General features: G+C 43.8%; 1 protein-coding gene across 1 annotated transcript in view; it reads right to left on the bottom strand.

Annotated features, from left to right (window-relative positions):
* LOC126253419 (proliferation marker protein Ki-67-like) overlaps positions 1 to 15,965 on the bottom strand; it is an 85,398-nt gene that overhangs the window by 11,499 nt on the left and 57,934 nt on the right. The window contains exon 9 of the mRNA XM_049954743.1: positions 249 to 4,720. Coding sequence (XP_049810700.1) covers positions 249 to 4,720 — 4,472 coding nt within the window. The remainder of the gene's footprint in view (positions 1 to 248; positions 4,721 to 15,965) is intronic.

Here is a 15,965-nt window from a genome sequence, read left to right as displayed (position 1 = left end):
CGAGTAAATACGGTAATTTATCCTGCAAACATCATCTTAAAGTGCCAATAAATGTGTGGTTTACCCTAGTTTCTCTAACATATGACTGAGTTTTCAATTTAACGAGATGGTGCCACATGACAAATTGTTTAATTCTGAAGACAGTAAGGATATGCTTTATTATTTAAAAAAGGAAAACAATTCCGCCACAGAGGTAATAATGAAATGGGGGTTACAAATTATATTACCTGCTACTGCCATGCACTCACCTATCAGATTGTGTGTTTTTCTTCTTTCTTGGAGATCTTTCACCAGTCTCCTGAACATGTTTCCTTTTACTCCGTGTATTTCTCTGCTCTGCTTGATCTGTACTTTGCCCACTTCCCAGTTCATTTTTATTTGTCTCTTTCTTGTGCTGCCTCACCCCGCGTCTCCTGCTTGAAGTTCTCTCTTCACTAGCTTCATCTGGTTGATCAACAATTTTGGATGCATCAGAGACTGTAGTCTGCATTGTTTTGTGAGTAAGACCATGTAACCGCTTTTCAATGCTGTCATCTGTGGATTCTGTTTCTGTCTGTGTACTGTTTAGCTCAATCAACTCTGAACGAGAAGATGGCTTCCCTTCTTCCATATCACCACGAATTCTGACCCTCCGCAACCTCTTCGGTGGAGCACTGTCAATAATAGCTGTATCTTTGCTAGAACCTATTTGTATACTTACAGCTGAAGAACCATTCTCTAGATTAACTGCATGTTTTCTACCTGCTCTTCTACTTTTTACACTGTTCCTCTCTTCAGTTTCACTTGTATCTGATGAAGGTACCGTGGTTACAGCAACCTGAGAAACATTTTCTTTTTTTCCACGTAATGTTCTCTTTGAGGAAGCCATGACAGGTACCTCACATGTGCTGTCAGCAAGACCTGTGTCTAACGTGTGAGCAACAGATGTTGCAATGTTTTTATCAAGATTCCTATTTATTTCTGTTCTCTCTCTCATATCCGCAGTGGAAGAAACTGTTACGGTTCCAGCTTTCCTACCTCTCCTTGGTTTCAGTGGGCTGATAGTATTAGGATCGATGAATACACTGTCACTTACTTTACTTTGTTCCGATTCTGCTATAGATGTTGTGCCATCTGTTTTATAAATACGGGGGCTTGGAGTTTTGAAAGGTAATTTCAACTCCTCACTCACAGTAGCAGTATGAAATTTTCTTCCCTTTCGGGTTCTGGACTGGCCAGAAATAGTTGAGGGGCTGCATTCCACACTATCTGCATTCACTAATTTTCTCTGGTGACGCTTACCCACTGGTTTGTCACACTCATCTGACAATAACTGGTCACCAGCTTTTAAACCACCTTTTTTATTATATTCCTCATTGACTACCTGCTTTTTAGCTCTGCGTGTCCTTGGTGAAGGACTGTTACTTGGTGAAGATGCATGTAATACATCTGCAAAAATTACTCTTTTCTGTTGAGGCTTGGGTGACAAAGTGTCACTCTCTCTTGATTCTGTGCTGTTATTACCACTCAGTGAAGTTACAGCTTTGTTCCTCTGCTGCTTGGAAACATCTCCTCTGTTACCACCACGTATTTTTAGTGAACCAGTTTCACCGTCATTAACAGACTGCATTTCTTGTTGATTTTGTGTCAATTTGTGGGTTTCTACTTTAGGTTCAAGTTTGCTGCTATGAGAAACTGACTTCAGATCTTCATCCTGCTCTTTACTTTTTTCAATATATTTTTTACCCCTTCGAGTTTTAAGTGGAGAAACAGCGACAGTTGAAACAAGCTGACTAGTTTTAATTAAAACATCCTCTTCATGCTTCTGCAACACATCACGAAATTGCTCTAATTCCACCTCAACTTTTTTATTATTAACGATTTGTTTTCTGCCCCTGCGAGTTCTAGGTGAAGAGGCAGCGTCTAATGAAGCAAGCTTGGTGGGATGAACAAACAAGTCGTTTTGTTCACATACTTCTACGGGAATGTCAGTTTCCACAACAGATTGAGATTTCACCTCTTCACTTGACTTTGAAACTGTAACAGTAACCTTCTTTCCCCTGAGGGTCCTAGGTGATGATGTACTCTCAGTTGAAGCCTGAAGATTACTATTAATCATTTCCTTAGTGACAGCTTGTTTTCTAGTCCTGCGTGTCTGAGGTAAATTCGTAACATTAGGTGATGTGTGCCCAGCACTAGACATAATAAGTAAGTCTCTCTGCTCCAAGTTGTTTGTTGTTTCAGATTTCTGCTGCTTTTCATCTGAGATCATAGTATCTCCACCAGTAACTTGCACCACTTTACCCCTGCGAGTTCGAGGTGGGTTAGTATTTTTATGGGACTCAGGTTCAACTAACCTTTTCACATCTCCTGCATAAGTCAGATCATTCTGCAGAGATTTCTGTTGCCTAGGCGATTGAAGTAATCTTTTCACACCTTCCACACCAGTTAGATCATTTTGCGGAGACTTCGGTTGCCTAGGAGACTGAAGTAACCTTTTCACACCTCTCACATCGGTGAGATCATTCTGTGGGGATTTCTGTTTCCTAGGAGACTGGAGTAGCCTTTTCACACCTCTCACATCAGTGAGATCATTCTGTGGAGATTTCTGTTGCCTAGGAGACTGGAGTAACCTTTTCACACCTCTCACATGAGTGAGATCATTCTTTGGAGATTTCTGTTGCCTAGGAGACTGGAGCAACCTTTTCACACCTCTCACATTAGTGAGATCATTCTTTGGAGATTTCTGTTGCCTAGGAGACTGGAGCAACCTTTTCACACCTCTCACATTAGTGAGATCATTCTTTGGAGATTTCTGTTGCCTAGGAGACTGGAGCAACCTTTTCACACCTCTCACATTAGTGAGATCATTCTTTGGAGATTTCTGTTGCCTAGGAGACTGGAGCAACCTTTTTACACCTCTCACATTCGTGAGATCATTCTTTGGAGATTTCTGTTGCCTTGGAGACCGAAGTAATTTTTTCACACCTCTTACATCAGTTAGATCATTTTTGGGAGATATTTGTTTTTTTGAAGATCTGAAAAGCTTTTTCACCCCCCTCACATCTGTAAGATCATTCTGTGGTGATTTCTGGCGATGTAATGGAGACCGAAGTAGTCTTTTCACACCTCTTACATCAGTAAGGTCATTTCGTGGTGATTTCTGTGCTCTTGGAGTTTTCAACAGCTGTTTTACACCTCGAACATCTGTCAAATCATTCTTTGGCAGTTTCTGCTGCTTTGGAGTTTTTAAAAGCTGTTTTACACCTCTCACATCAGTAAGATCATTTGCAGGAGATCCTTGTTTCTTTGTAGTGTCAAATAGTCTTCCGACACCTGTAACATTTCGTAAATCATTAATTGTAGACTTTCTTTGTCTAACAGAGGGAGACTGCTGTTTAACATATCCTTTGCTGAGCAAAGCATCATCAGGTAAAGATTTCTTAGATGATCTTAAATCTTTCTTGGCATCTTGAATATCATTTGAGTCAACAATCACTGGCTGCTGAGATGTTCTATGAACCCTTCCACTATTTCTGTCAAGCTTTGGCGATGATGCTACTGCTACACCCGGAAGCTGCTGAAGTTTGTTTACAAGAAGGCCACCTGCATCTTTAGAAATAAATGACTCTTCTTGTGTGTTAACTGATACTTTTCTTTTTTTGGACAGTGAGGACACATCATGCTGATTGAGCTCAGAAGCAGTTGTGTTTGAGGATGCATACACCTCTTCAGAACTTCTTTTACCTTGTGATTTCCTTGTGGAGTAACGATTCACAGGAAGTGACACTGATCTTCGATCACTTTTCCTGCTTGATGACATGGCCAAGGACTCCGAACCTGTCCAATTGCAGGCATCAGTTGCACTGGCTGCTGCATTCGTATCATGGTAATGCCATTTACTGCTGTCGATAACTTTATCTGCTACAAGATCTTTGAATATTTTTTGTCCAGAAATGTTTACATTACGTTTAGCTGAATCACTGTTTATTTGTTTTTTTGAACTGGTGGTATTTAAGGGTGAAACTAGTTTTTCAACTGATATACAGGGAGTAGTGACAGCGTCAAAATCAAACGTACTGCTTGCCTGTGACACAATGCTTGTATTTAATGCTTCTGGACTCTGGTTGGTTACTGACACACACTTTGAAGATTTTCCCATTGTAACCTTCATCTTGGGAGTGCTTGGTGACTGTGAAGGTGTTCTACCTTTCTGCCTTTCTGAAACTCTGACAGGAGTACTTGATACAACAGAACTATTACGAACACTTTCCAAATTAGTTACTGCAGAAGAATTATTATCAATTTCCATTAGTTCTGAGCGTGTTTCTACTGAAGATGATTTTTTTAATATACTAGTCTTTCGGTTAGGCAGTGTCTCCAACAAATTCGACTCATTTGGCGAAAGCATGCCACAATTCTCTTCTGTGATATTAGGAATTTTCATAGATTTACGTGTACTTATTCGTCTAGAAGCTGCAAATGCCACCACTTGTGGTGCTGGTGAGAAGCTGACACTTTTCCTGGTGTTCATTTCACGAGATGACTCTTTGGCTGAAACTGAAGTTTCAACATCTTTTCTGTCTTCGAACTTAGGAGCTGTGGCTGTAATTTTCTGAGATTCACTTTCTTCCTCAATTTTTTGAATTGATCTTTTCAAGGCCATACTTTGTTTGCCATGGATTATTATTGTCTCCGGTGAATCAACATGCCCAGTGGAATTTATTCCTTTCACAGAAGCCTGAAACACAAAAAATGGGAAATATTAAGCAAAACAGCACCTTTTTCAAAACACCATAGAATTTATTCCAACTGTAAGTATCGGAGGGAAGAAAATAAAATTCAACTGCAAGAAACATGACAAATGAAAACAATTAACACACAAAAATGATTAACACACAAAAATGATTACAATAGAAGGACACATTCCACGTAGGAAAAATATATCTAAAAACAAAGATCATGTGACTTACCAAATGAAAGTGCTGGCAAGTTGACAGACACACAAACAAACACAAACATACACACAAAATTCTAGCTTTCGCAACCAACGGTTGTTTCGTCAGGAAAGAGGGAAGGAGAGGGAAAGATGAAAGGATGTGGGTTTTAAGGGAGAGGGTAAGGAGTCATTCCAATCCCGGGAGCGGAAAGACTTACCTTGGGGGGAAAAAAGGACAGGTATACACTCACTCTCGCGCGCGTGTAACACTGTGCCAAGATGTGTTGGCCGTGCACCAAGGCATGTTTAGCCACAGGGTGATCCTTATTACCAACAAACAATGTCTGCCTGTGTCCATTCATGTGAATGGACAGTTTGTTGCTGGTCATTCCCACATAGAAAGCTTCACAGTGCAGGCAGGTCAGTTGGTAAATCACGTGGGTGCTTTCACACTTGGCTCTGCTTTGATCGTGTACAACTTCCGGGCTACAGGACTGGAGTAGATGGTGGTGGTGGTGGGAGGGTGCATGGGACAGCTTTTACACCGGGGGGCGGTTACAAGGGTAGGAGCCAGAGGGTAGGGAAAGTGGTTTGGGGATTTCATAGGGATGAACTAACAGGTTACGAAGGTTAGGTGGACGACGTAAAGACACTCTTGGTGGAGTGGGAAGGATTTCATGAAGGATGGATCTCATTTCAGGGCAGGATTTGAGGAAGTCTTATCCCTGCTGGAGAGCCACATTCAGAGTCTGATCCAGTCCCGGAAAGTATCGTCACAAGTGGGGCACTTTTGTGGTTCTTCTGTGGGAGGTTCTGGGTTTGAGGGGATGAGGAAGTGGCTCTGGTTATTTGCTTCTGTACCAGGTCGGGAGGGTAGTTGCAGGATGCGAAAGCTGTTTTCAGGTTGTTGGTGTAATGGTTCAGGGATTCAGGACTGGAGCAGATTCGTTTGCCACGAAGACCTAGGCTGTAGGGAAGGGACCGTTTGATGTGGAATGGGTGGCAGCTGTCATAATGGAGGTACTGTTCCTTGTTGGTGGGTTTGATGTGGACGGACGTGTGAAGCTGGCCACTGGCCAGATGGAGGTCAACGTCAAGGAAAGTGGCATGGGATTTGGAGTAGGACCAGGTGAATCTGATGGAACCAAAGGAGTTGAGGTTGGACAGGAAATTCTGGAGTAGTTCTTCACTTTGAGTCCAGATCATGAAGATGTCATCAATAAATCTGTACCAAACTTTGGGTTTGCAGGCCTGGGTAACCAAGAAGGCTTCCTCTAAGCGACCCATGAATAGGTTGGCGTACGAGGTGGCCATCCTGGTACCCATGGCTGTTCCCTTTAATTGTTGGTATGTCTGGCCTTCGAAAGTCAAGAAGTTGTGGGTCAGGATGAAGCTGGCTAAGGTAATGAGGAAAGAGGTTTTATGTATGGTGGCAGGTGATCGGCGTGAAAGGAAGTGCTCCATCGCAGCGAGGCCCTGGACGTGCGGAATATTTGTGTATAAGGAAGTGGCATCAATGGTTACAAGGATGGTTTCCGGGGGTAACAGATTGGGTAGGGATTCCAGGCGTTCGAGAAAGTGGTTGGTGTCTTTGATGAAGGATGGGAGACTGCATGTAATGGGTTGAAGGTGTCGATCTACGTAGGCAGATATACGTTCTGTGGGGGCTTGGTAACCAGCTACAATGGGGCAGCCTGGGGCAGCCGGGATGATTGGGTTTGTGAATTTTAGGAAGAAGGTAGAAGGTAGGGGTGCGGTGTGTCGGTGGGGTCAGGAGGTTGATGGAGTCAGGTGAAAGGTTTTGCAGGGGGCCTAAGGTTCTGAGGATTTCTTGAAGCTCCGCCTGGACATCAGGAATGGGATTACCTTGGCAAACTTTGTACGTGGTGTTGTCTGAAAGCTGACGCAGTCCCTCAGCCACATACTCCCGACGATTAAGTTCCCCTGCCAATCCAGAATTATGGCTTGTGAAAGAAGGTGGCATGAGCCAGAAATTGCAACCCACATCTGGCAATCTATCTTCAGACCCAACTTCAGGTATTAATAACTTTGGAACTATTCTGCACAGTCCAGTGAACTTTTTACAACCCAGTAACATCCATTTAGAGAACACACACTATGAATCAAAACGCCAACAAAATATTTCTGAGGGAAAATAAAAAATTCCAAAATGTGATTAAAAATGTAATATGTTAAAGGACAATATTATGGAAATGGAAGAGGATGTAGATGAAGATGAAATAGGAGATATGATACTACGTGAAGAGTTTGACAGAGCACTGAAAGACCTGAGTCGAAACAAGGCCCCGGGAGTAGACAACATTCCATTAGAACTACTGATGGCCTTGGGAGAGCCAGTCATGACAAAACTCTACCATCTGGTGAGCCAGATGTATGAGACAGACTTCAAGAAGAATATAATAATTCCAATCCCAAAGAAAGTAGGTGTTGACAAATGTGAAAATTACCGAACTATCAGTTTAATAGTCACAGCTGCAAAATACTAACACGAATTCTTTACAGACGAATGGAAAAACTGGTAGAAGCGGACCACGGGGAAGATCAGTTTGGATTCCGTAGAAATGTTGGAACACGTGAGGCAATATTAACCTTACGACTTATCTTAGAAGAAAGATTAAGAAGAGGCAAACCTACGTTTCTAGCATTTGTAGACTTAGAGAAAGCTTTTGACAACGTTAACTGGAATACTCTCTTTCAAATTCTGAAGGTGGCAGGGGTAAAATACAAGGAGCGAAAGGCTATTTACAATTTGTACGGAAACCAGATGGCAGTTATAAGAGTCGAGGGGCATGAAAGGGAAGCAGTGGTTGGGAAAGGAGTGAAACAGGGTTGTAGCCTCTCCCCGATGTTATTCAATCTGTGTACTGAGCAAGCAGTAAAGGAAACAAAAGAAAAATTCGGAGTAGGTATTAAAATTCATGGAGAAGAAGTAAAAACTTTGAGGTTCGCCGATGACATTGTAATTCTGTCAGAGACAGCAAAGGACTTGGAAGAGCAGTTGAACGGAATGGACAGTGTCTTGATAGGAGGATGTAAGATGAACATCAACAAAAGCAAAACGAGGATAATGGAATGTAGTCAAATTAAATCGGGTGATGCTGAGGGGATTAGATTAGGACATGAGACACTTGAAGTAGTAAAGGAGTTTTGCTATTTAGGGAGTAAAATAACTGATGATGGTCGAAGTAGAGAGGATATAAAATGTAGACTGGCAATGGCAAGGAAATCGTTTCTGAAGGAGAGAAATTTGTTAACATCTAGTATAGATTTAAGTGTCAGGAATTCGTTTCTGAAAGTATTTGTATGGAGTGTAGCCATGTATGGAAGTGAAACATGGACGATAAATAGTTTGGACAAGAAGAGAATAGAAGCTTTCGAAATGTGGTGCTACAGAAGAATGCTGAAGATAAGGTGGGTAGATCACGTAACTAATGAGGAGGTATTGAATAGGATTGGGGAGATGAGAAGTTTGTGGCACAACTTGACTAGAAGAAGGGATCGGTTGGTAGGACATGTTTTGAGGCATCAAGGGATCACAAATTTAGCATTGGAGGGCAGCGTGGAGGGTACAAATCGTAGAGGGAGATCAAGAGATCAATACACTAAGCAGATTCAGAAGGATGTAGGTTGCAGTAGGTACTGGGAGATGAAGCTTGCACAGGATAGAGTAGCATGGAGAGCTGCATCAAACCAGTCTCAGGACTGAGGACCACAACAACAACAACAACAACATGTTAAAAGGTACATATTGTAGGTGCCCTCTATGCCAAATATAATTCAGTCAAAAAGGGTATAAATTTTTTTTGTGGTAAGCTTAATGTGGCCTGAATACACACAGATCTCATCATTCCCATATCAGTCACAAAGACTGAGTTACATGCACACGAAAATACAAAAATTTGAAAAATTACCTGAAAAACGTGGATTGTCTAAGTGTGGTAGCACAAAAGGGACAAGTGATATCCAAGCCAAATTTCAAACACTGCATAAGTAGACCATAATGATATATAAATTTCAGAATGTTATTGCAAGGCATTTGTGTACAATAAAAGTTGACAAATGTATTTGGTTACGTTTCCTTTAACAGGATTTAGCAAGTAATAGTGATGATGCAGACTGCTTGTTTCAGATAAAGCTGCAGCAATTGTTGGGAACCATTAGGTAACAAAGTTAAACAATGGTAGTTTTCAGGGACAGAATGAGTCATTGTTAGGCAGGATCAACAAAGGAAACAAGCAACAATTACAGGTTACTCAGTTCAGACTGTTATAACTTGTAAATATCTTACTTGGTATTACTTTTTATAGGCAATATTTTCAAGCAATTTTTTTGATATTTGGAATGTAGCAATAATTTTCATGAGAGTTGTCGCAACTCAAATTCTCTCTTACAACTGTCTTATTTCTGGTATTAAAATGGATGTTCTCTACAAATTTTCCACCAGAAATTTAAATACGGAATTTCACTGTTAATGCTGTTTTGGTAAATTTGGAACAAATGTTACAAAGATAATATTAAAATCTTATCAACTCACTTCAAATGATATAATAATACAATAAATAGTTGAGCTGTTGCCTGAATGCCAGTTAATGTGCCTTGAGCTATTTTAGAATCAAAAGTACAAGCTAAATTATTATTCCTAGTAAACTATAGCCGATGGGCAGACCTAAAAACAGATTTGAACTGAGCCCTCGAATTACAGTCAAGATCACACTGCATTTCCCAGAAATACAATATCTATGTTTAGTTGGCTGTCCAGGATTATCTGAAGTCAATAAAGGCTGTTATCTCTAGCAAGCCCTCAATCTAAATCTCCAGTTCATTTGGATCATATTTATATTTATTTTAGGTACAGTACTTGATATGTGGTGTTGTCTGAAAGCTGACGCAGTCCCTCAGCCACATACTCCTGACGATCAAGTACAACGGTCGTGGAACCCTTGTCCGCCGGAAGAATGACGATGGATTGGTCAGCCTTCAGATCACGGATACCCTGGGCTTCAGCAGTGGTGATGTTGGGAGTAGGATTAAGGTTTTTTGAGAAGGATTGAGATGCAAGACTGGAAGTTAGAAATTCCTGGAAGGTTTGGAGAGGGTGATTTTGAGGAAGACGAGGTGGGTCCCGCTGCGACGGAGGACGGAACTGTTCCAGGCAGGGTTCAATTTGGATAGTGTCTTGGGGAGTTGGATCATTAGGAGTAGGATTAGGATCATTTTTCTTCGTGGCAAAGTGATATTTCCAGCAGAGAGTACGAGTGTAGGACAGTAAATCTTTGACAAGGGCTGTTTGGTTGAATCTGGGAGTGGGGCTGAAGGTGAGGCCTTTTGGATAGGACAGAGGTTTCGGATTGGGAGAGAGGTTTGGAGGAAAGGTTAACTACTGAATTAGGGTGTTGTGGTTCCAGATTGCGTTGATTGGAATTTTGAGGTTTTGGAGGGAGTGGAGCTGGAAGTGGGAGATTGAGTAAATGGGAGAGACTGGGTTTGTGTGCAATGAGAGGAGGTTGAGGTTTGCTGGAAAGGTTGTGAAGGGTGAGTGAGTTGCCCTTCCGGAGGTGGGAAACCAGGAGAGGATAGTTTTTTGAGGTGGAGGGTGGCATGCTGTTCTAATTTACGGTTGGCCTGTAGGAGGATGCTCTGAACAGCCGGTGTGGATGTGGGAGAGGAAAGATTAAGGACTTATTAAGGATAGGAGTTGACGGGTGTGTTCATTGGCTAAGTTGATGTGTAGTTGAAGGATTAGGTGGGTGAGGGCAATGGATTGTTCAGTTTGGAACTGGTATAGTGACTGATGGAAAGAAGGGTTGCAGCCAGAGATGGGAACTTTAAGTGTGAGGCCTTTGGGGGTAATGCCAAATGTCAGACAAGCCTGAGAAAATAGAATATGGGAGCGTAATCTGGCTAGGGCGAAGGCATGTTTGCGGAGGGAATGTAAATAAAACTTAATGGGGTTGTTGTGAGGGTGACATGGTATTAGAAGGTGGAAAGTGTAACACGAGGCTAAAATGAAAATAAAAATATATGGGGAGAGATAAAGGTGAACTGGAAAGTAACTGAAGATCTGGTGTGAACAAGGCGAAAAGGTGTTGGTTACAGCTGGGCTATGTTGGACTTGGGTTGGTAGACAACAATGTGCACAAAGGTTAGGTGGTTGTGTTGCCGCCAAAACACGTTAAAGGACAGAGAAATTCAGGAAAATTTCGAGAAAACTTCGTGTAATGTATTAAAAGGAGTGGTTTTGTGGTGGCAGATTATGAAAATGAGGTTAACAATTGTCTGACGAAGAAATAATGACGTTAAAACCAGTGGGAAGCGGCTAAAAATTATCAGTGATGTGGGAAAAACGGAAATAGAAATAAAGCGAAAGTTATTAGAAATAGCTGAAATGGTTGTTTAAAAGGTGAAAGGAACTGTTTGTGAATTAGAAACTGTGGATTTTATAGCAGCAGTAGTGTTGTAAGCGGCAAAAAAATTTTTTGGTTAGGGTTTGGAAGTGGGTTACGTATTATTGAGTATGTATAAGGAATTAATAGAGGGAAACAACGAAAGCGCTGGCAGGTCGATAGAGACACAAACACACACACACACACACACACACACACACACACACACACACACAAAATTCAAGCTTTCGCAACAAACTGTTGCCTCATCAGGAAAGAGGGAAGGAGAGGGAAAGACGAAAGGATGTGGGTTTTAAGGGAGAGGGTAAGGAGTCATTCCAATCCCGGGAGCGGAAAGACTTACATTAGGGGGAAAAAAGGACGGGTATACACTCGCGGGCGTGCGCGCGCGCGCACACACACACACACACACACACACACACACATACAGACACAAGCAGACCTGCTCTCGGGATTGGAATGACTCCTTACCCTCTCCTTCCCTCTTTCCTGATGAGGCAACAGTTTGTTGCGAAAGCTTCAATTCTGTGTGTATGTTTGTGTGTCTGTCGACCTGCCAGCACTTTCATTTGGTAAGTCACATCATCTTTGTGTATATGGCTGACATCCATTTGACCTATGGCAGTACCATCTAGCAGGCCAACCATAGTGCCATCTGGTTTCCCCCTTCAAGCTAGACAAGTTTCGTGAGATATTTGGCCCGATCACGATCAACACACCACCTTTTTATATATGAAGCAGGCAAAAATGGAATACAAATGTCTCAAAAATGAGATCGACGGGAAACGCAAAATGGCTAAGCAGGGATGGGTAGAGGACAAATGTAAGGATGTAGAGGCTTATCTCACTAGGGGTAAGATAGATACTGCCTACAGGAATATTAAAGAGCTATGGAGAAAAGAGAACCACTTGTATGAATATCAAGAGCTCAGATGGAAACCCAGTTCCAAGCAAAGAAGGGAAAGCAGAAAGGTCGAAGGAGCATATAGAGGGTCTATACAAGGGCGATGTACTTGAGGACAATATTATGGAAATGGAAGAGGATGTAGATGAAGATGAAATGGGAGATATGATACTGCGTGAAGAGTTTGACAGAGCACTGAAAGACCTGAGTCAAAACAAGGCCCCTGGAGTAGACAACACTCCATTAGAACTACTGACAGCCTTGGGAGAGCCAAGCCTAACAAAACTCTACGATCTAGTGGGCAAGATGTATCAGACAGGCGAAATACCCTCAGACTTCAAGGAGAATATAATAATTTCAATGCCAAAGAAAGCATGTGTTGACAGATGTGAAAATTACCAAAGTATCAGTTCAATAAGTCACGGCTGCAAAAAAATACTAACACCAATTCTTTACAGATGAATGGAAAAACTGGTAGAGGCCTGTAATGGGTCTGGGAGATGTGTTATTTTTTACCGGATTTGTCGATACCGAATCTAATGAGGGAGGTTGTAAATGTTTTCTTATATTTTTGTCAGAATATTTTTTGTGAATTGTAATTTGCCTTATTTTATGCTAATTTGCTTATATGTTCGAGAGTGACAGCATATTGATTAATATTAGTAGATGTGACGAATAATATCAAAGAGACTGGTTACAAGTGGAAGCTTGTGTGTTGTGTGAAATGTCTTTGATGCTGAAGTCGTCTTTGATCGTAGGGAGTCATCAGTGAACATTCAGTGTGTGACGGTGGAACAATGTACAGGTCCCTTTTGCGGATAGCGCCCTGCAGCTGACGTTCAGCAGCTGCAATGCCAATGGAGCTATAGTACAGGTAGAAGTCGTCAGCATACAAGGAAGCTGAGACATGTTCCCACCGCTGCAGCAGGCCCATTAATTGCAATTAAAAACAGGCAGACACTTAAGACAGATGCCTGCGGTACCGTGTTCTCCTGAAGTCCGGGAATGGGGGGTGGGGGGGGTAGGGGGGGGGGGGGGGGGGGGGGGACTTGCACGCAGAAGGTACAATGCGACAGAAAATTTCTGTATGAAAATCGGCAGGGGGGCCCGAAGACCCCAACCATGAAGCATAGAGAGGATGTGATGTCGCCATGTTGTATCATATGCCTTCCGCATGTCAAAAGAGATGACGAGGTGCCGACGGCAGGCAAAGGCCATACGGATGGCAGACTCCAGGCTCACCAGATTATCGGCGGCAGAGTGGCCCTTAAGGAGCCACAGGGCAAGCGGCTAGGGCACTTTGGAATTCCCACTGACTGAACGGAACATCTTAGTACTCAGGGTGGCGCGTTTGAAATGAAAGGCTCCAACGTTCCAACCGCTCTTTAATGGATTACCCATGGGGTAATTCAAGAGGCGGAACTCTGAGCAAAATGTTCTAAGCGGTTTGCAATTGTGTCGGGGTCAGTACAAACTGCTCCATTCATTGAAAGCGCAGGGACACTGACGGGGGTTCGATAGCCATAGAGTTGCCTAATCTTGGCCCAAACCTGCGATGGAGAGGTATGGGGGCCAATGGTGGAGATTTAGCATTCCCAACACTCCTGCCTATGTTGGCGAATGATGCGGCGGGCCCGCGCACGGAGCCGTTTAAAGGCGATGAGGTGTGCTAATTAAGGATGTCGCTTGTGACGCTGGAGCGCCCGCCAGCGATCTCAGGCGACCACCAAGGCACAGTCCTCCGCCGAGGGGACCCAGAAGAACAGGGAATGGCAGCTTCGGCGGCAGTAACGATGCCGGTGGTGACCGAGTGAACCACCACACAAAGGGCATCATTGAAAAGAGGCTGAATAGTGGCAACGGAGGAGAACAAGTCCCAGTTAGCCCTGTTCATAGGCTATTTGCAAGGGCGCCCAGAAGAGTGATGCTGTGGTAGTGACAGAAAGATCGGAAAGTGGTCACTACCACCCAAATCGTCATGCACTCTCCGTTGGACAGACGGTAAGAGGCTAGGGCTGCAGATCAAAAGGTCGATGGCCGAGTATGTGCCATGCACCACACTGAAATGTGTGAAGGCACCATCATTTAAAAGGGAAAGGTCAAGCTGTGCCAATACATGCTCAACGGTGCTGCCTCGGCCTGTTGCCATTGTTCCACCCCACAGAGGGTTATGGGCGTTGATGTCATCCAGTAACAGAAAAGGTTGCGGCAACTGGGCTATCAGCGCAGCCAGGACATGCTGCAGGACATCACCATCCAGTGGAAGATACAGACTGCACACACATTAACAGCCTGTGGTGTCCACACCCAAACAGCGACAGCCTCTAAAGGTGTTTGTAGAGGGACAGACTCGTTGTGAAGGGAGTGAATGATGTAGATGCAAATGCCACCATATACCCTTTATTAAGCTGCCTGGTTCCAATAATAACCCTGATAGCCACGGAGGGCGGGGGTTCGCATTGCCGGAAACAAAGTTTTTTGAAGAGCAATGCAGAGGAAAGTGTGAAGGCTGAGAAGTAGTCAGAGCTCAGCAAGATGGTGGAAGAAACCGCTGCAGTTCCACTGGAGGATGACATTGTCCATGGCTGGAAAAGGCGTGAAGGGACTGGGGAGGCAGATTACACGGCTGGGTCACTTGCTGCCACCGACTGAGTACTAGCGCGAATGGCATCCATTGCGTCTGAGGGCCCGGCGAGTTCGAGGTCCTCAGCGGACTCAAGAATCTCTACCTCATCCTCAGAAGCATAGCTTGTAGGTAGCGGTGGAGTAGGTGCCACCACAGGTGTCATGGTCTTAGGGGTCTTCAATTTCGCTTTCTCGCGCTGTTCCTTTGGTTGCCCTTGCTGGTAGGGCTTTTTTGAGTCAGTCTCCCGGACCAAAGAGGATCGTGAAGCTCGACGACCAGCGACCTGTGGCTTCTTCAGCCACTGGTGGGTGTGTGCTGTGCTGCTGGTAGGAACCTGGGAAGGGAGGGACCCAAGGGATCCCTTCCAAGCGAGAGAAGCCGAAGAAGACTGACGCTTCTCCGGCTTAGAAGTGGGGACCGGTGTCCCCGTTGGGTGAGGGGGTGCTGTTCCTGAGGTAGCTGGTGCAGGAGCGACAGAGAGAAATGGCCCCACCATCACAGAGGCAGGTGTGGTTCTCTGGCTCAGAGCTGACGGTATGTGGTGCAGCTATGGGAACTGTAGCAGGAGTGACAGTGATGGCATAAGATGACGTCATGCGTACTGGATGAAGTCTTTCAAATTTCCGCTTAGCCTCAGTGTAGGTCAGTCGATCCAGGGTCTTTTATTCCATTATTTTCCGTTCCTTCTGTAGAATCTTACAGTCCAACGAGCAAGGGGGGGATAGTGCTCTCTGCAGTTGACACAGATGGGAGGTGGGGCACATGGAGTATTAGGATGGGATGGACAACCACAATCGCAAAATATGAGGCTGGAAGCACAGTGGGAAGACATATGGCCAAACTTCCAACACTTGAAGCACCGCATCAGGGGAGGGATATATGGCTTGACATCACAATGGTAGACCATCACCCGGACCTTCTCAGGTAATGTGTCACCCTCAAAGGCCGAGATGAAGGCACCGGTAGTAACTTGATAAGCCCTTGGACCCCAGTGGACGCACCAGACGAAATGGACACCTCATCGCTTTAAGTTGGCGCGCAGCTCATCATCGGACTGTAAAAGAAGATCTCTGTGGAAAATAATGCCCTGGA

The sequence above is a fragment of the Schistocerca nitens genome, chromosome 4 (assembly GCF_023898315.1).
Source record: "Schistocerca nitens isolate TAMUIC-IGC-003100 chromosome 4, iqSchNite1.1, whole genome shotgun sequence".
Taxonomy (NCBI): Eukaryota; Metazoa; Arthropoda; class Insecta; order Orthoptera; family Acrididae; genus Schistocerca; species Schistocerca nitens.
This window is presented reverse-complemented; position numbering and strand designations above follow the sequence as displayed.